The sequence below is a fragment of the Myotis nattereri genome (genome assembly GCF_964212035.1).
Source record: "Myotis nattereri genome assembly, chromosome: 4".
NCBI lineage: Eukaryota > Metazoa > Chordata > Mammalia > Chiroptera > Vespertilionidae > Myotis > Myotis nattereri.
In genome coordinates, this window is record NC_138079.1 from 39,960,358 (window position 1) to 39,980,779 (window position 20,422).

General features: G+C 41.4%; 1 protein-coding gene and 1 pseudogene across 2 annotated transcripts in view; one reads left to right on the forward strand and one right to left on the reverse strand.

Moving 5' to 3' along the window:
* Window positions 1-20,422, reverse strand: part of ANKRD31 (ankyrin repeat domain 31) — a gene marked incomplete at its 5' end in the record, with an annotated part of 134,581 nt that overhangs the window by 64,050 nt on the left and 50,109 nt on the right. The window contains 2 exons of the mRNA XM_081090248.1: window positions 754-898; window positions 9,127-9,269. Of these exons, the coding sequence (XP_080946374.1) occupies window positions 754-898; window positions 9,127-9,269 (288 nt within the window). The remainder of the gene's footprint in view (window positions 1-753; window positions 899-9,126; window positions 9,270-20,422) is intronic.
* On the forward strand, window positions 2,054-2,622 carry LOC308518471 (RWD domain-containing protein 4-like; annotated as a pseudogene). The gene has a single exon. The product of its transcript is annotated as an RWD domain-containing protein 4-like (transcript).

The window sequence follows — 20,422 nt, forward strand, 5'->3', positions numbered from 1 at the left end:
AAAAGAAGAAAATAATAATCTTGTTATTGACAACTGCGGAACCATTTTTTTTGTAGTTTAATTTAAAAGTGTAATGGATGAGAGGGCAAAAGTATAGTCATAAGAAAAGATTCTTAGGGAATGGAAATAAACAATTTTGGCTATATTCATTGATAAAGATACAGCCAAATATAATTTACATCACATCATGCTATTCAGCCAAAGGATTATGGAGACTGTCAGAATTTTATAGAAGTTTTCTTAACTGTCTGTAATGTACAATCTTGAGAAAAGTACATCTGCTATTATCATTCTTTGTTCTTTTAGAGTCCTTCATTTATATGCATTAGCAAACGAGTGAGTTTATTAAAGGAATGGAGCAAGGCCTCGGGTGGTATGGCTCAGTTGGTTGGAGCATCATCTTGTGCACCAAAGGATCGTGGGTTCAATTCCCAGTCAGGGCACATACCCAGGTTGCAGGTTCAATCCCAGGTCAGGGAGTATACCAGAAGGCAACCAATCCATGTATCTCTCTCACGTCGATGTTTTTCTCTCTCTTCCTTCCTCTCTCTCTAGAATCAATGAAAAACATAACCTTGGGTGAGGATTAATATATATTTTTTTTTAAAAAAAAAGAATGGAGCAAGGACACCATTGGGTGGATTTTCTCAAAATGTACAAGGAAAATAAATTTAATTTCTATAATTTTAAATTAAATTTCTGTAATTCTCTACTGACATGGTGAACAGATATAACAAGGCAGTTTAATCTTACCTGAAGTAAGATGTTTTTGATGTTTAGGAACATATCTCTCAAGAAGATGCCTCATACGTATACCTTGGGCCACATCCAAAGCACACTTTCCATTGGCATTTCTAAATAATGGATCAGCTCCATTGAAAAGAAGTAACTCTGCCACCTAGAGGAAGATTGTTCAAATGAGGGAACATGTACAAAAGGTACATTATTGTAAATGTGTGCTAGCATACAACTCTAAGCAAATCAAATATTTCTTCCAACAATACAAAGTTTGGGTTTACCTATAATATCTTGCCCAATAAAAAATTTAATATAATTGCTACTGAACCATAATTTGTTGATATGCATATCACTTTTCTTACAAAAAATTAGGGAGGGAAGGAGGGAGGGAGGGAGGGAGGGAGGGAGGGGAAGGGAGGAGAGGAGAGGAGAGGAGAGGAGAGGAGAGGAGAGGAGAGGAGAGGAGAGGAGAGGAGAGGAAGGAGAAAAAGAAAGAAGGGAAGAATGGAAAAAAAGAAGGGAGGGAGGAAGGGAAATATCTGCATTTCAGCTGCTCCTGAAATGGGGCTAGATATACCAAGAATGAGGACCGGGTTCTGCAGCAGTAAATGTTAGTGTAACAGGCTCCAGGAGATAGTTGTCTTCCACCTATACCTGTGATGCTGCTGTTCTCCTCAGAGTGTCAGAGAGAAACTGGTCAATCTTAATCTGTTACTATCCTTAAGGAACCTCTTCTGTGAAGCTCTTTCTGACCTTCTTTTCCACTGCTGTCCTAGAGAAAAATAAGCTCTCCCTTCTATCATGTATATATTTTATCTTAGTGCCCAATATACTCTATATTATACTTATTTCTTTTCTAAAAAACATATTTTTATTGACTTCAGAGAGGAAGAGAGAAAAACATCAATGATGTGAAAGAATCATTGATGGGCTGTCTCCTGCATGCTCCCCACTGGGGATTGAGCCCGCAACCCCAGGCCTGTGCCCTGACCGGAAATAGAACCGTGAGCTCCTGGTTTATAGGTTGAGCTCAACCTCTGAGCCACGCCGGCCGGGCTATTTCTTATATATCTGTCTAAGTTTTTAAAAGGTGGGACTATGTTTTTCTTTTAAAATTAATTTATTATGCCAGGCAACATAGCCACAGTCCTTCAGCCAACAGCTTTGTGTTGCCAGAGGAGGGCAGGGGTGCATGTGACTGTCACCTGCTGTGTGAAGGGGGTGCCTTTGGCAGCCAAGGGCAAGGAATAGGGACTCCCTGGCCTGGGGGCCCCACTGCTCCCACTTTCTCTTCATAGTTGTCCTGACCTGCACAATGAGTGCCAACAAGGTTCAGCAGATGGAACTGAAAACATTACATTCTATATATGAAGGAGATGAAAGTTTCAGGGAATTAAGTCCAGTTTCATTTCAATATGGGGAGAAAATAGTGATCCCAAAGCTTTTTAAGCTTTGGATCTTAATAGAGATTTCATGGACAGATACATACACCAAACACCTCCAATTATATCTATGAATGATTTTTTTAACACCACCATATCCTCAGTTGTAAAGCAGAGCATATTAGCCAAATTACAGGAAGCAGTGGAGGTCAATCTCGGCACCACTATGACCTGCACGTTGTTCAAATATGCCAAGAACAATAAAGAATCATGGAGAATCACCATCCCGTTAATTCTACAGCATCCATAAGCAATATCACCTCAGTTGAAACTCCTAATAAAGTACCATCAAGTAAGAAAAAAGACAAAAGAGAACAACTTTCAAAAGCTCAGAAATGTAAGTTGGCAGATAAAACAGATGACAAAGGAGAACTTCCTCCAGGAAATTCTATCTCCAGGATGGGTTGATGTGGTGAAGCATTTAAGCAAAACTGGCTCTTGAGGTGAAAACAGCACTTGGAATTAGAAACAAGGGAAGAACATCCTTTAAAAAGTAAGCTGGGTTCAAAATGTCTCATTACGCTTTTATAAAACAATTTTTGTATGTTTCTTACGTAAAAATGTTTTAACCTGAAAATTCATGAAGAGACTTGGTTGTATTAAATTATTTTCACAAACTTGCTGTAATAAAAGGTGAAAATGTTACTGTTTAGTATACTTTAGAAGCCTTTTCAGCTGTCAATGGACAAATATGGAGGATAATGAGTAACTAATGTTAATTTATACCATCTTATTCTGGTGGATGTGATAATTTTTTAAAAAAGCATGAAAATCTTTTTTAAAAAATGTCCCAGTGGGATAGATACTGAGTGGACAATTATTCCACAGCATAATCCATATTAGGTGGTTTTTTGTCTTAATAAATTGTTCATCTCTTCTTTCTCTTAATTACTGAGGCATAAATTGCTTCAGAGAAATTTAAATACTAGTATTTGAACTTTACACATAATATTATTTGTAGTTTCTTTTAAATTTCCAATGGTGAACTGCTTCTCTTTAATAAATGAATACTTGTTTATAATTTTGGCTTGGGTCACAATGTTTGATCATGAAAGCTTTCCATGGTATGTGGAATAGGAGAATATAAAACAAATCTGCCAAATACTTTAGAAAGCATCTGAATAGAAGTGCTGATTCTTATTTAAAACATTTCTCTTCACTGCACACCAAGATGGGAGTAAAAGATGCCTTGACATTTAATTTTTGTACAGTTGGAGACTTTTTTTGCATACAACAGAACTTTATTAATAATGTTCGCAGAATGTACTCTTATTCTGGCTAATCATCTTGAAAATTTGCAAATACTTTTCCATCTGGAGAAAAAAAAAGAACCCAAAAACCCACCCTGGATTAATTTGAATTAAGGTCAGGCTTATAGAAGACACTGGTTTTAATAAATTTCTACTTATCTGCTATTATGCATTTTTAGTTGTTTGGTAACTGATGTCTTCTAAATGATTTAAAATAAAAAACACATTTAAAGTTTTGTTTCTTTTCAAATGTCCAAAGGTATTTCTCAATCTGAGCATCTTTATAATAGAAATATTTCAAATGCCAAACTGTACTACATGCTTGATTTTTTAATGATTAATAGAGAAAACTATTAGTGCAGTTTTACCAAGGAGTTACTAATGTCTTTGTGTGATTTACAGTGATTCTGTATCTGCTCCATAGTCTGTAAGAAGTGGTTTAAACTTCATAATGTAATAAAATAGATCATCAAATTTTGTAAGAGAGCTCACTCCAGACACACATGGAATGAATAATCATCATGTCTAAGGAATATCTTTTCAATATATGTGAATCCCAATACCACTGTCAACCAATCTCATACACACATATACCTCAGGACACTTTATGAAATAAAAGCTTTGTTAAAATCATGACAGCTTACATCCACTCGCCATGCCATTTCTTTTACTGACTAACAAAGTAAGCCTAATGAAAGAGGAATCAAGGTTTATCTGATATAACTTGTTCTTAGTGATGCCTACAGATTTTCAAAGACCACTATCTTCTTGTCTAAATGTCTCCTACCATCTGTTAAATGATTTGTTCCAGATTTTTCTCAGGAACCACACTGAACTGATCTGTAATTCTCAAATTTTACCTTTCCCTCATTTAAAAAATGTATTTTTGAATGTATTTTATTGATATAGAATTCACATGACACTCAATTCATGTAAAGAATACAATCAGCCCTGGCTGGTTTGGCTCAATGGACAGAGCATCTGCCTGGGGACTGAGGGGGTCCTGGGTTCGATTCCAGTCAAGGGCACATGCCCAGGTTGCAGGTTCGATCCCAGTGGGGGGCATGCCAGAGGCAGCTGATCAATGATTCTCTCTCATCATTGATGTGTTTTTCTCTTTCTCTCCCTCTTCCTCTCTGAAATCAATAAAAATCTATTTTTTAAAAAGAATACAGAAAAACCTAGATGGCGGCATAGGTAAACATCGGAGTTAGCTGCCTCGAACAACCACTTCAAAAATACAACTAAAAGATGGAACGGACATCGCCCAGAACCACAGGAAGACTGGCTGAGGGGAAATTCTTCAACTAGAAGGAAAGAGAACAGCATACGAGACTCAGAGGAGGCGCAGTGCGGAAAATACAAAGGTGCGGAGGTGCGCGCGGAGCCGGCTGGTAGCTGAGGGCGCGGTTGTCGTTTTCAATCGGGAGGGAGTCTCAGATTCTGAGCTCCAGTTCTGGGTGAGTCTCTAGGGACCCAGACTCAAACGGGAAAAGTGGGACTGTCTGGCATCAGTCGGAACGGGAGGGCAGCTTTCTCTCCGAGGTTTGCAGCGGTTGCTGGGACTCTGTGAGGCAGAGCCCCTAGGGACGGAACTGAGAGCCGCCATAACTGCTCCCTCCGGCCCACCCTATTGATCCCGAGCCCAAGCGACCCACCCGCCCCGCCCAAGCCCTGCACAGAGCCATTTGCCAGATAGCCTCAGGCAAAGGCTAGATTAGCACCTCCCTAAAGGACAGAAGTTTTCCCACTGCAGACACAGCTGATTCTCACAGCCAGTTGGCCTGGAGGTCAAATCCCCCTAGTATTAACTACAACAATCAAGGCTTAACTACAACAAGACTGTGCACAAAGACCACTAGGGGGTGCACCAAGAAAGCATAAAAAATGCGGAGACAAAGAAACAGGACAAAACTGTCAATGGAGGATATTGAGTTCAGAACCACACTTTTAAGGTCTCTTAAGAACTGTCTAGAAGCTACTGATAAACAATGAGATCCTCAAGAAATCTAATGAGACCCTCAATGTTATGATAAAGAACCAACTAGAAATTAAGCATACACGGACTGAAATCACGAATACTTACAGACTCCCAACAGCAGACCAGAGGAGCGCAAGAATCAAGGCAAAGATTTGAAATGCAAAGAAGCAAAAAACACCCAACCGGAAAAGCAAAATGAAAAAAGAATCCGAAAATACGAAGATAATGTAAGGAACCTCTGGGACAGCTTCAAGCGTACCAACATCCAAATTATAGGGGTGCCAGAAGATGAGAGAGAGCAAGATATTGAAAACCTGTTTGAAGAAATAATGACAGAAAACTTCCCCTACCGGGTGAAAGAAATAGACTTACAAGTCCAGGAAGCGAAGAGAACCCTAAACAAAAGGAATCCAAAGAGGACCACACCAAGACACATCATAATTAAAATGCCAAGAGCAAAAGACAAAGAGAGAATCTTAAAAGCAGCAAGAGAAAGAAACTCAGTTACCTACAAGGGAGTACCCATACAACTGTCAGCTTATTTCTCAACAGAAACTTTACAGGCCAGAAGGGAGTGGCAAGAAATATTCAAAATGATGAATGCCAAGAACCTACAACCAAGATTACTTTATCCAGCAAAGCTATCATTCAGAATTGAAGGTCAGATAAAGAGCTTCACAGATAAGGAAAAGCTAAAGGAGTTCATCACCACCAAACCAGGATTATATGAAATGCTGAAAGGTATCCTTTAAGAAGAGGAAGAAGAAGAAAAAGGTAAAGATACAAATTATGAACAACAAATATGCATCTATCAACAAGTGAATCTAAGAATCAAGTGAATAAATAATCTGATGTACAGAATGAACTGGTGATTATAATAGAATCAGGGACATAGAAAGGGAATGGACTCACTATTCTTGGGGGGGAAAGGGGTGTGGGAGATGCGGGAAGAGACTGGACCAAAATCGTGCACCTATGGATGAGGACAGTGGGGGGGTAAGGGCAGAGGGTGGAGTGGGAACTGGGTGGAGGGGAGCTATGGCGGGAAAAAAAGAGGAACAAATGTAATAATCTGAACAATAAAGATTTAATAAATAAAAAAAAGAGCTAAAATTAAAAAAAAAAAGAATACAATCAATGTTTTAAGTATGTTAAGAGGGTTGTGTAAACATAACCTTATTTTGGAACATTTTCATTCCCCTTAAAAGAAGCCTTTAACCATGATCTGTCAATTCACTTTTCCCCACCGTCTACCTCCCATTCCTAATCTTCTTTCTGTATCTATACAGTTGTTCTATTATAGATATTTTTTTAAATCATACAATATGTGTTGATGGCTTTTTCACTTTTTAGAAATATTATCTTCTAGTATCTCCTATTTTTTTTAGTATCTTTCCAACATATAGTCAATGCCTGTGGGACAATATATTCAAGTTTATTCAACTCTGGAATGTTTAAGAAGCTCACCCTCTCCAGCTTCTCAAACCAGAATCAGGTTCCCAGGGCTCCTGTCACATCTAAAATATATGAGCAATCCAATACCTAGGGCGTATGCCATTTTTTTCGAATCATCTTTGCCTCACCTATGAGATTCCCTAAGGTAAGCCTAGATCCTCATCTTATGCTCTCACAATTCCTACTCTACCCTCCAACACAATTTCCTGTCCCACTTTGATTCTCAAGGCTTTGGTTCTTAAGTCAGTCCAGAACAAAGCTGGAGTTTTATACTTCACCCAAGAGAGACTGGGTGAAGAAACTTGTTGGCTTACCCCAGATAAACTGAAGGGGAGGGTAAAAAGCAGACAGACTGTGACTTCACCCCACCCTATTATGTTTTAGCTTTTAATTCTCATGACCCTTCTCTAGATTTGTACTCCTTGTCATTCTCTTTTATCTGGCCATCAATCAGGATATGCCATGGTGCCAGGAATACACGAGTCATGGAACACAGGAGTTAGCAAAAGGGAAAGTGGTAAGTAGTGAGCCTGTGTCTTTGGTCCCTTCTACTTCACTGAGGGAACAAGAGAAGGTTACATATCTGTAAAGGCTAGTGGGAGATAGCTAATTCTAGCTTTTGATGTGGAAATTAACTGAAGACTCATCACCAGCTAGAGCAAAGGAAGAACTGTGAAAGAAAAGAGCTCACATTGCCCAAAAGGAGAAAGGGTTCCTCACCAGAAAATGTCAGCCCTGGCAAGAGGAGAAGAAAGAAGTGTTTTGGCATTAAGTTTTCACTGCTGGAGGTCAGCTGTGAAGAGGAGGTAAAGGGCAGAGAGAGGGTGCATACCATTACCTGTCTAAACCTGTATTCTTCTGGCCATTAAATTAGGTCCCAGGCAGAATTCTTTCCTCCCAGCCCTCTACACAATGTTCAGAAATGATCACTTACTAGCAGGTGACACATTATCCAAAAAAGCAAAATTACCTAAAGTACTGTTTCACACTAGGAAGAAATAGGCCTATCTATCTATGACCATAGCTCCCAGCAGCCTTCCACAGCTCTGTGTTAGGCATTTCTTCTGAAGGTATACAGAACAGATCTTCCTGAGCCCCGTTGTTAGCCCTCTTTCCTATCCTAGGAGTTTTGAACCCAGGGGGAACTTCAATACTGAAAAAAATAACAAGGTATTTTCAGTAAGTGTCTCAGCCCTGTAATGCAGTGCCTGAACAACAAAAAAAAAATCAAGAAAGCTCACAGCATATTCGATTTCTGAAATAAACTATGTGTGCTAGAAATCATAATCTTTATTCATATTATCCATTATTACAGTTACTATTAATCAACTCATATGGAATTACAGTATTTTGATATTTAACCAAGGTACACTTATGCTGGTGTGTATTGCCTGATCACTAAACCTATGGAGGTTCTCATGTCTTATGACAACTATGAAACTGATACTAGACTCCATAAAACGATATGCCTCCTATCAGGACTGGACATCATCGTGTAACACTTTATAGAAGGAAACATTTTCTTGAAGCTATAAAGCACCATACAAAATGAGTCTAAAAGTGTCCAGCTGGCATGGCTTAGTGGTTGAGCATTGACTTATGAACCAGGAGGTCATGGTTCAATTCCTAAAGACACATGCCCGGGTTGCAGGCTCGATCCCCAGTGGGGGGCATGCAGGAGGCAGCCAATCAATGATTCTCTCTCATCATTGATGTGTCTATCTCTCTCTCTCCCTCTCCCTTCCTCTTTGAAATCAATAAGAAACATATTTTTTTAAAAGGGTCTAAAAGAAGCACAAGTTTAAAAAAATATTATATATAAACCAAAAATGTTCTAAAGTTAATCAGAATTACACACAGCCCAGCCGACATGGCTTAGTGGTTGAGCTTCGACCTATGAACCAGGAAGTCACAGTTCGATTCCCAAAGCCACATGCCTGGGTTTCGGGCTGGATCCCCAATATGGGGTGTGTAGGAAGCAGCCAATCAATGATTCTTTCTCATTATTGATGTTTCCATCTCTCTTTCCTTCTCCCTTCCTCTCTGAAATCAATAAAAAAAAATTTTTTAAGTTACATGTAAAATGTCACCTACCATATTAGGGACAATAAATCCATATACAGTAAAATTTTAGAATAATTTTGAATACTGATTAGCAGAATGATCTAAAATAATTCCTATTTTCCTATTGCTTGGTGCCAGAGCTTTTTAAGATTTGCAGAATGTAGCATTTGCTCCACAAACGAAAGCATCACAGTACCTTATAACGTCCACTCATCACAGCATCATGTAGGGGAGTGATTTGGTCCTTTCCTTTGACATTTACATCTGCTCCACCTTTTACTAGTTCACTTGCTGTCTCATAAAATCCCCTTACACTAGCTTCATGAAGTGCTGTCCAACCTATTATACAAAAAGAAAATGGTACTTGTCTATATTTGGCATCTTAATACATCTTAATAATGTTTTGTGCTTAGCCTTAAAATAAAAACTCAAATTCTAAGCTGTTTCTTTTTAATTGTTTTATTGCTTAAAGTATTGCAAAGAGTATTACATGTCTCCTTTTTTCTAAGCTGTTTCTTTAAAAAATATTTTTATTATATGAGATAAGATAATCTCACCATGAAAACAACCTGTATTATTTGGTGAATTCAAAAAATCTGAGGGATAAATCAAATTTCTACCCCAACTTTGTTGCAGAAAAATATAAGAGAAGTAAAGTATTTAAAATTATTCCTGCCTTCTTCAAATAAACAGGCTGTAAGGAGGGTGGGGAGTCATTATTAGCTCAGAAAACATTTGTTGGCTGCAGGCTACTTTTCTGCAAAAAAGAGGGAGAAAAGCTTTATTTCTAGCTCAAGGTACTTCCATTAAAGTAACCCAACTGGAAGGACTACATAGAACCAGTTTAAAATTATATATTTCTTTTCTCCTTATTTGCAAAAAGCTATTCAAGGTAGTTCAATTAGCAATCCACAAACTACTCTAAGAAAACCATTCATCCAGACGAATGTTCTTTTTCTCTGTTAGCCAGAGACAATGGTATAGGTTATAAAGATTTATTAAATTCCATATGATTGATGTAAGAAAATCTAAAAGTTGCATGTTAAAGATGTATTTCAGCTCTGGCTGGTTGCTTAGCGGTTAGAACATCAGTCCACAAATCGAAGGGTCTCGAGTTGGATTCCCGGTCAAGGGCACATACCTCATACCTTGGTTGCAGGTTCCCCAGCCCCTATAGGGGTACATGCGGGAGACAACCAATTGATATGTCTCTCACGATGTTTCTTTCTCTCTCTCTCTCTCTCTCTCTCTCTCACTCTCTCCCTCCCTCTCTCTCTCTCTCTCTCTCTCTCTCTCTCTCTCTCTCTCTCTCTCTCCCCTCCCCCCTTCTACTCTCTCTGGAAATCAATGTCAATGGAAAGAATATCCTTAGGTGAGGATTTCAAAAATAATAACAAATAAAATATAATATAATAAAATATAATTTTTTCCAAAGTGTATTTCACTCTTTTTAGAACCTTCTCCATAAACGAGGGTTTCTTAGTTTTGACACTAACATTTTTGGGTTGGATAATTCTTTATCGTTCTGAGCATTCTACCAAAGGCCAGTAGCACCCAACCCCTTCCCAGCTGTAATAACTAAAAACGTTTTCAGAAACTGCCAAATGTCCCGAGAGCCAAAATCACCCCAGTTATAGGAGGAATTTCTCTTAAATAGAAAGCCTAGAGTAAAAAATAAAGGACACCAAAAATGGAAAACATATAGTTAATAGAGGTTTTTTTCCTATAAATTTCCTTAACAATGTACATGGCTATTTAAAGCAATAAGTAATATTGGCCTATAATTATAACATTACTAGAGTCCTGGTGCATGAAATTCGTTCACTGGGGAGGGAGGTTTCCTCAGCCTGGCCAGCGCCCTTTCGCCATCCAGGAGCCCTTGGAGGGTGTCCAACTGATGGCTTAGGCCCATTCCCCACTCTCAGTCAGACATCCTTAGCATATTAGGCTTTTGTTATATAGGATAAACTTGCTTATTTAGACTTGCTTTCTGATTTAGCTAAACTTTTTCCAGCCCAATGAAGCACTCCAACTCCTGTTTCAGGTAATTGTCAGCAACACAGCAGTAAATATCAACACGAAGCAGATTATTATTGTAGATCATGCAGGGAGAACAAAGGGTAAAATATTTAACTGCAGCAGTGTTTGACTATATTCTGCACAGTAAGAAAACCTGAAGTAATTTTCAATGTCCACCATTTCCTTTTCAGTCAGGTCAAATTTCTAAGCTTTCTAAATCTCCATTTTCTTGCTAATGAAAAGAAAATAGGGTTCCACCGAGTTTCCTATGTACCTACTCCAGGACTTCTGTAAGGATCAAATGAGATGAGGCACAGGAAAACACACACAGACATATGGTTAAAGTGTGAAATATTTCCACCTGGCTATAAAGCAAGTCATGTTCCTGGGCTAAAGAAACTGCAAGGAGGCTAGTTGCTAGGGAGAGGAAGCCGGGCATTGCTACGTAGGTCCTTACCTGGTGCCCACAGCCACCGTTTCCAAGCTGGGCTGGGTTGTGGGCTGCATTTTGCACCATGGGGTCCCAGCAGCATCGGCTGTGATTTCATGGGCTGTCGCTCTGGGTGGTGGCAAGGCCTGTGTCCCACTTTGGGGAAGCCGAGTGTTGCTTTGTGGGTGCTAGGTCTGTGGTGCCATTTCTTTGTAAATGGCCAGTGTGTGTCATGGTAGCTCCTGCACTGAGCATCTGCCCCCTGGTGGTCAGTGCACATCATAGCAACCAGTCGGACAATCAGACACTTAGCATATTAGCCTTTTATATCTATAGACTAGAGGCCCGGTGCAGAAAAATTTGTGCACTGGAGGGGAGGGGTCCCTCAGCCCAGCTTGCCCCCTATCACATACTGGGAGCCCTCAGGGGATGTCCTACTCACTGCTCCCTGCTCCCCTTGGGGATAGGACCTAAGCCACAGTCTGGCCTCCCTTAGTGGGAGGCGACCGGGCTGATCAGGGGAAGGCATCAGCCCCATCACCCCGCTGTTGCAGCCACTGCCAGTCACCACAGCCACCAAGGTGTTTTCATCAACACGGACTCCAGTCCCTTTACCATGAAAAAATGACAACTTTCTTCAGGCATTTTTAAGATGTGTCTTTCATAGGATATGACATTTCTTTCTTTCTTTTTTTATCCTCACCTGAGGATATGTTTCCATTGATTTTTAGAGAATGTGGAAGAGAAAGCGAAAGCGAAAGACAGAGAGAAACATCAAAGTAAGAGGAACACGTTAATTGGTTGCCTCCTGCATGAGCCCTGACCTGGGCTCAGGCCAGGAGGAGCCTGCAACCTAGGTACATGCCCTTAGTCAGAATTGAACCCAGACCCAGCAGTAGGCAGGCCGAGGCATTATCCACTGAGCAAAACCAGCAAGGACAGGATATGACATTTCCTAACCCTCCAGCAGCGGACCTTCCTTTTTTTCTCCAGGAGTGTGGTAAAAAACCCTAGATCACCTACTTGGATTCTTATTACCCAAGTTACGAAGAATATTACCAGTGGCATAGAGGGAGCTAAGCCAATGAGCAGTCAGAAAAGGTGTTTCCTCTGTAGTTCACACCAATTGCTGGCTTGGCCCCTGCCCAGGCCTAATGCCTTTGGCTGAGTCATTAGCCATGGGCAGGGGACCTCCAGCTCCCTCAATCGTAGGCTCAGTCCCTGCTCCCCATGATCACTGGCTCTACCCCTGCTCCCCGCCATCACCAACTCCCTTCCTGCTCCCTGCAATCGCTGGTTCCGCTGCTGCACAGGCCTAATGCCTCTGGCCAAGGCCTTAGGCCTGGGCAGGGGACCCCCCAGATCTCCGCAATCTTCCGCTCTGCCCCTGCCCAGGCCTAACGCCTGTGGCCCAGGCATTAGACCTGGACAGGGGACTCCCAGCTCCCCACGATTGCCGGCTCCACCCCTGCCCAGGCCTAGTGCCACGGGCAGGGGACCCCCTGCTCCCCACGATTGCCGGCTCCGCCCCTACCCAGGCCTAATGCCATGGGCAGGGGACCCCCTGGTCCCCGCAATCACAGGCTCCTCCCCTGCCCAGGCCTAACGCCTCTGGCCAAGGTGTTAGGCCTGGGCAGGGAACCAACAGTCCCCCGCGATAGCCGGCTCCGCCCCTGCCCAGGCCTAATGCCTCTGACCAAAGCATTAGGCCTGGGCAGAAGACCCCCAGCTCCCACCATCGCTGGCTCTGCCCCTGCTACCCGCGATCTCTGGCACCACCCCTGCCCAGACCTAAGGCCTCTGGCGGAGGCCTTAGGTCTGGGCAGGGGACCCCCAGCTCTCTGCGATCTCCCGCTCCACCCCTGCCCAGGCCTAACGCCTGTGGCCGAGGCGTTAGGCCTGGGTAGGGAACCCCCAGCTCCCCAAGATCGCCAACTCGGCCCCTGCTCCCTGCGATTGCCAGCTCCACCCCTGCCCAGGCCTAATGCCTCTCACTGAGGCATTAGGCCTGGCAGGGGACCCCCAGTTCCCCACAATTGCGGGCTCCGCTCCTGCTCCCCACCATTGCTGGCTCCACCCCTGCTCCCCACCATCACGGCTCTGCCCATGCCCAGGCTTAATGCTTCTGACCGAGGCGTCAGGCCTGGGCAGGGGACCTCTCAGTTCTGATTGCAGGCTCCAATAGCCGATAGCCACTGGGCACCTACATATGCAAATTAACCGCCATCTTTTTAGGCAGTTAATTTGCATATCCCACTGATTAGCCAGTGGAAGGCGTAGCGATGGTAGGGTCAATTACCCTGTTTGTCTATTATTAGATAGGATGTGACAGTTATCACACAAAGGATAGGGAAAGTATGTTCAATGTTCATATATTTTATATGAAGTATTAAAATATTAACTCTAAAAAGACTGTGGAATATTAAAGATGCATATTGTAATCCCTATACTATCCACTACAAAATAATGCAGAAAAGGATACAAAAAAAACAAATGAAGCTCACAAGGGACAATTAGCAAAATGGCAACCTAAATCTGACTACTTATATTAAGTGAAAATTAACTAATCAGCCCAATTAAAAGACAAAGATTGTCAAAATGCATAAAACAGCAAAAGTGCCCTAACTGGTTTGGCTCAGTGGACAGAGTGGCAGCCTGCAGACTGAAGGGTCCCGGGTTCGATTCCGGTCAAGGGCATGTACCTTGGTTGCGGGCACATCCCCAGTGGGGGGTGTGCAGGAGGCAGCTGATGGATGTTTCTCTCTCATCGATGTTTCTAGCTCTCTATCCCTCTCCCTTCCTCTCTGTAAAAAATCAATAAAATATATTTTTTAAAAAATAGCAAAAGTGTATGCTGTCTACACGAAATACATTTTTTTAATTTTTTTATTGATTTAATCAATAGAGGGAGAGATAGAAACATCAATGATGAGAATCACTGATCAGCTGCCTCCTGCACACCCACTACTGGGGATTGAGACTGCACAATTCAGGCATGTGCCCTTGAGAATCGAACCCAGGACCCTTCAGTCCACAGGTCGACACTCTATTCACTGAGGCAAACCAACTTGGGCCTGTCTGTGTCGTTATATTTAAAATATATTATGTGTAGGAGAGAGTGTGAGAGCATGAGGGAGTGATAGAGTGTGTGGACGTGTGTGGAGTGTGTGTGTATGAGCTAGGGACAGTTAGATTCTGCAGGTCTTCTAAGGGGCTGCTAAACAGGGCAGTCTTAGATGGCGGAACCCCGCTCCCTGCGTGGACACTCCTGGGCGGCCAGCACAGGCACAGCGACCACGCAATCTTGGGAAACAGAGCTGCTTGAGACTAGGATCCTGGTCTCAGCACCACTCAGTCTGGTCTCAGACGCAAACCAGGAACCTGCAGCCACTGGGTACAGAGATCTGCGACCACAGCTACAGACCCACAGACACCAAGAGTCCAGAAAACCCTGCGGCAGATCCGTGAGTAACAGAGCCCATCCCGCTCCCTGCAGGCTCGCAGGCAGCGCCATAGGAACTGATAGACCCACCCCTTGCCCAGGCCTCAGGGCTGCTACAGGAACTTTAGCCTGTAAGTGCGCAAACACCGGGAACTGGTCCTGCGCGGCGCTGGCTACAGGTGCCCTGGCCTGGGAGCTAACGCGTGAACACTGGGAATGGGTGCCGCGTAGTGCGGGCCCCAGGACCCCGATTCTCCAGGCAGGAGGCAGCACCAAGCACCAGTGACTTGACTGTGTTTCTTATCACCTGCACCTGGGATCCCTGATTCCCTGTGCATTCATACTAAGAGCCAGTGACTCCAATTCTTAGTACATGGGCACACAGGGACCCTGATTCTCAATGTGAGGCCGCACAAAACAACAGAGACTCTGATACTGGATTCTTGGGGAACTCTGACTCCTGGCGCACGCCAGGGGGCTCTGATTTTCTACACACTCCAGGGGGGGTCTCTGTTTTAGCACAGTGCAGGCAGGGTCCCTGATTCTAAGGGTGTACACGAGGCCACATTGAGGGCTGGTAACACTGACTCTGAGCGAGCCTGGTTCCCACCAACCCACCACAACCACACATCTTAGCGTCAGAGCTCTTCAGTGACACTAGGGTGGTGCGAACCTCCCACTGCACACAGCAACTCGACGTTTGAACCATCTGGAGATCATCAGAATGGGGAGACGACACAACCCCCAGAGGAAAGAAAATGAGGAGTCACCAAGAAAGGAAATTAATGAAATTGAAGCATGCAACATGACAGAAAAAGAATTCAGAGTAATGGTTGTACAATTCATTCACCGGATGGATGAGAAAATCAACAACCTATGCAAGAATCAGGAAGAAATGAAAAGTGATATAGCTACAATCAAAAACATCATGGAAGGTTTCAACAGTAGACTAGAAGAAGCAGAGGACCTAATTAGTGAGTTAGAAGATAAGGTAGAGAAATAAGCTCAATCTGAACAGCAACTAGAGAGAAAAATTAAAAAGAAGGAAAAGAGCCTAAGGGAGCTTTGGGACAACATGAAATGAAGTAACATACATATAATAGGGCTGCCAGAAGGACAAGAAGAGCAGCAAGTATTAGACAATCTATTTGAAGAAATGACAGAAAACTTGCCAGATTTGGGGAAGAAAAAAGTTACACAAGTACAGAGAGTCCCAAGCAAGATGAACCCCAAAAGACCCACACCAAGACATGTCATAATAACGATGGCAAGTGTACAAGACAAAGAGAGAATCTTAAAGGCTGCAAGAGAGAGAGAGTTACCTACAAAGGATCCCCCATCAGATTATCAAATGATTTCTCAACAGGAACACAGCAAGCTAGAAGGGAATGGAAGGAGGTATACGAAGTGTTGCAAAGCAAAGGACTGAATCCAAGAATACTTTATCCAGCAAGACTATCAATCTAAATTGAAGGGGAAATCAGGAGCTTTTCAGACAAAAAAAGGCTAAGGGAGTTTATCATTACCAAGTCAGCAATGCAAGAAATGCTAAAGGGAATGCTGTAAAAAGAAGAAATATAAAGGTAAGAAAGAACACAGGCACAAAAATAGAAATGACTACAAGCAAGTACCTTTCAATAATAACTTTAAATGTGAATGCATTAAATGCTCCAATCAAAAGACATCGAGTGGCTGAATGGATAAAAAGACATGACCCATATATGTACTGTCTACAAGAGACCCACCTCAGAACAAGGGACTCACACAGACTGAGAGTGAAGGGATGGAAAAATATCTTTCAGGCAAATGGAAATAAAAAAAAAGCTGGGGTAGCAATACTTATATCTGACAAAATAGACCTCAAAGTGAAGGCCATAACAAGAGATAAGGAAGACCACTTCATAATATTAGAGAGGTCGATACAACAAGAGGATATAACCCTTATAAACATATATGCACCCAATGCAGGAGCATCCAAATCCATAAAAAAACTCCTGGAAAATAACAAGGGAGAGATCAACAACAACACAATCATAGTAGGGGACTTAAACACACCACTGACATCACTGGATAAATCCTCTAGACAAAAAATCAGCAAAGAAACACCAATCCTAAATGACTCACTAGATCAGATATACTTAATTGACATCTTCAGAACATTTCACCCCATAGCCGTGGAATATACGTTCTTCTCAAGTGCACATGGGACATCTTCAAAAATAGACCATATTGGGTCACAAGCAAAGTCTCCCCAAATTCAAGAAGATTGAAATCATACCAAGCATCTTCTCAGATCACAATGGCATAATATTAGAAATAAACCACAATAAAAACAATCCAAAAAACTCAAACACTTGGAAACTGACTAGCATGTTACTAAATAATGATTGGGTTACCAGTGAGATCAAAGAAGAAATTGAAAACACCCTGGAAACTAATGACATTAACAGCACAACAATCCAAAATCTATGGGACACAATGAAAGCAGTCCTGAGAGGGAAGTTTATAGCACTACAGGCCTACCTCAAAAACAAGAAAAAATGATAGTTAATCACCTAACTCTACAACTCAAAGAATTAGAAAGAGAACAACAAAAAAAGTCCAGAGTGAGCAGAAGGAAGGAGATAATAAAGATCAGAACAGAAATAAATGACATAGAGACCAAAAAAACAATACAGAAAATCAATGAAACCAAGAGCTGGTTCTTTGAAAGGATAAACAAGATTGATGAGCCTCTAGCCAGGCTCACCAAGAAGCAAAGAGAGAGGACTCAAATAAACAAAATCAGAAATGAAAGAGGCGAAATAACAACAGACCCTTCAGAAATTCAAAGAATTGTTAAAAAATACTATGAACAACTCTAACAAACTAGACAACCTGGAGGAAATGGACATATTCCTAGAAAAATACGATCTTCCAAAACTCAATCTGGAAGATTCTAAAAATCTCAATAGGCCAATAACTATGGAAGAAATTGAGGCAGTCATCAAAAAGCTCCCAGCAAACAAAAGCCCAGGGCCAGACACCTTCACAGGGGAGTTTTACCAAACATTCAAAGAAGAACTAAAACATATCCTCCTCAGACTATTCCAAAAAATTCAAGAGGAAGGAACACTTCCCAGCTCATTCTATGAAGCCAGCATCACCCTAATGCCAAAACCAGATAGAGACAACACAATGAAAGAGAATTATAGGCCAATATCCCTCATGAACATAGATGCCAAAATACTCAACAAAATTCTAGCAAATCAGATCCAGCAATACATCAGAAAGATCATACACCATGACCAAGTAGAATTTGGGGATGCAAGGATGGTGCAATATCTGCAAATCAATAAACGTGGCACATCACATAAACAAATTGAGAGATAAAAATCACAGTCATATCAATTGATGCAGAAAAAGCATTTGACAAAATTCAACACCCTTTCTTGATAAAAACTCTCAGCAAGGTAGGAAAAGAAGGATCATACCTCAACATAATAAAAGCCATATATGACAAACCCACAGCCAACATCATAATCAATGGGCAAAAACTAAAACCATTTCCCCTAAGAACAGGAACAAGACAGGGATGCCCCTTCTCACCACTCCTGTTCAACATATTACTGAAGTACTAACCATTGCGATTAGACAAGAAGAAGAAATAAAAGGCATCCAAACTGGAAAAGAAGAAGTAAAACTGTCCTTATTTGCAGATGACATGATACTGTACATAGAAAACCCTAAAGACTCCATCCAAAAATTAGTAGACTTAATAAATGAATTCGGCAATGTAGCAGGATACAAAATTAATGCCAAGAAATCTAAGGCATTACTTTACACCAATAGTGAACTTGCAGAAAGGGAGACTAAAAAAAGCAATCCAATTTACCATCACACCAAAAAAATTAAGATACCTAAGAATAAACTTAACTAAGGAGGTAAAAGACTTATATGCGAAAAACTACAGGACACTGAAAAAAGAGATACAGGAAGACATAAACAGATGGAAGAACATACCGTGTTCATGGATTGGTAGAATCAATATTATCTAAATGCCCATACTACCCAAAGCAATCTATGGATTCAATGCAATCCCCATTAAATTACCAACAGCATATTTCACAGATCTAGAATGAACATTTCAAAAATTCATCTGAAATAAAAAAAGACCTCGAATACTGCAGCAATCCTGAGAAAGAAGAACAAAGTAGGTGGGATCTCAATACCAGATATCAAGCTGTATTACAAAGCCACTGTTCTTAAAACAGCTTGGTACTGGCACAAGAACAGACATATAGATCAATGGAATAGAATAGAGAACCCAGAAATTGACCCAAACCACTATGCCCAATTAATATTTGACAAAGGAGGCAAGAGCATACAATGGAGTCAAGATAGTCTCTTCAATAAATGGTGTTGGGAAAATTGGACAGATACATGCAAAAAGATGAAACTAGACCACAAACTCATACTATACACAAAAATAAACTCAAAATGGATAAAGGACTTAAACGTAAGACGGGGAACCATAAAAATACTAGAGGAATCCACAGGCAGCAAAATCGCAAACATATGCTGAAGGAATTTCTTCTCTGATACTGCTCCTAGGGCAATGGAAACTAAAGAGAAAATAAACAAATGGGACTACATCAAAATAAAAAGCTTTTGCACAGCAAAGGAAACCATCAACAAAACAACAAGAAGACACACTGCATGGGAGAACATATTTGCCAATGATATCACCGACAAGGGTTTAATCTCCAACATTTATAGGGCACTCGTGAAACTTAACAAAAGGAAGATAAACAATCCAATCAAAAAATGGGCAATGGACCTAGATAGACACTTTTCGAAAGAGGACATACAGAAGGCCGAAAGACATACGAAAACATGCTCAAAATCACTAATTATACGAGAGATGCAAATCAAAACGACTATGTGGTATCATCTCACACCTGTCAGAATGTCTATCATCAACAAATCAACAAATAACAAGTGTTGGAGAGGATGTGGAGAAAAAGGAACCCTTCTGCACTGCTGGTGGGAATGCAGACTGGTGCAGCCACTGTGGAGAACAGTATGGAGCTTCCTCAAAAAACTAAAAATGGAACTCTCATTTGACCCAGTGATCCCACTTCTAGGAATATATCCCAAGAAGCCAGAAACACCAATCAGAAAGGATATATGCACCCCTATGTTCATAGCAGCACAATTCACCATAGCTAAGATTTGAAAACAGCCTAAGTGCCCATCAGCAGATGAGTGGATTAGAAAACTGTGGTACATCTACACAATGGAATACTACGCTGTGGTAAAAAAGAAGGAACTCTTGCCTTTTGCAACAGCTTGGATGGAACTGGAGAGCATTATGCTAAGTGAAATAAGCCAGTCAGAGAAAGATAAATACCACATGATCTCACTCATTTGTGGAATATAGAGAACAACATAGACTGATGAACAGGGGCAGATCCAGAGACAGAGAAACAGCAATCAGATTATTAATCCCCAGAGGGAAAGTAGGGGAGGGTTGGGGTAAGGGGAAGAGATCTACCAAAGGACTTGTATGCATGCATATAAGCCAAACCAATGGACATGGACAACAGGGGGATGAGAGCA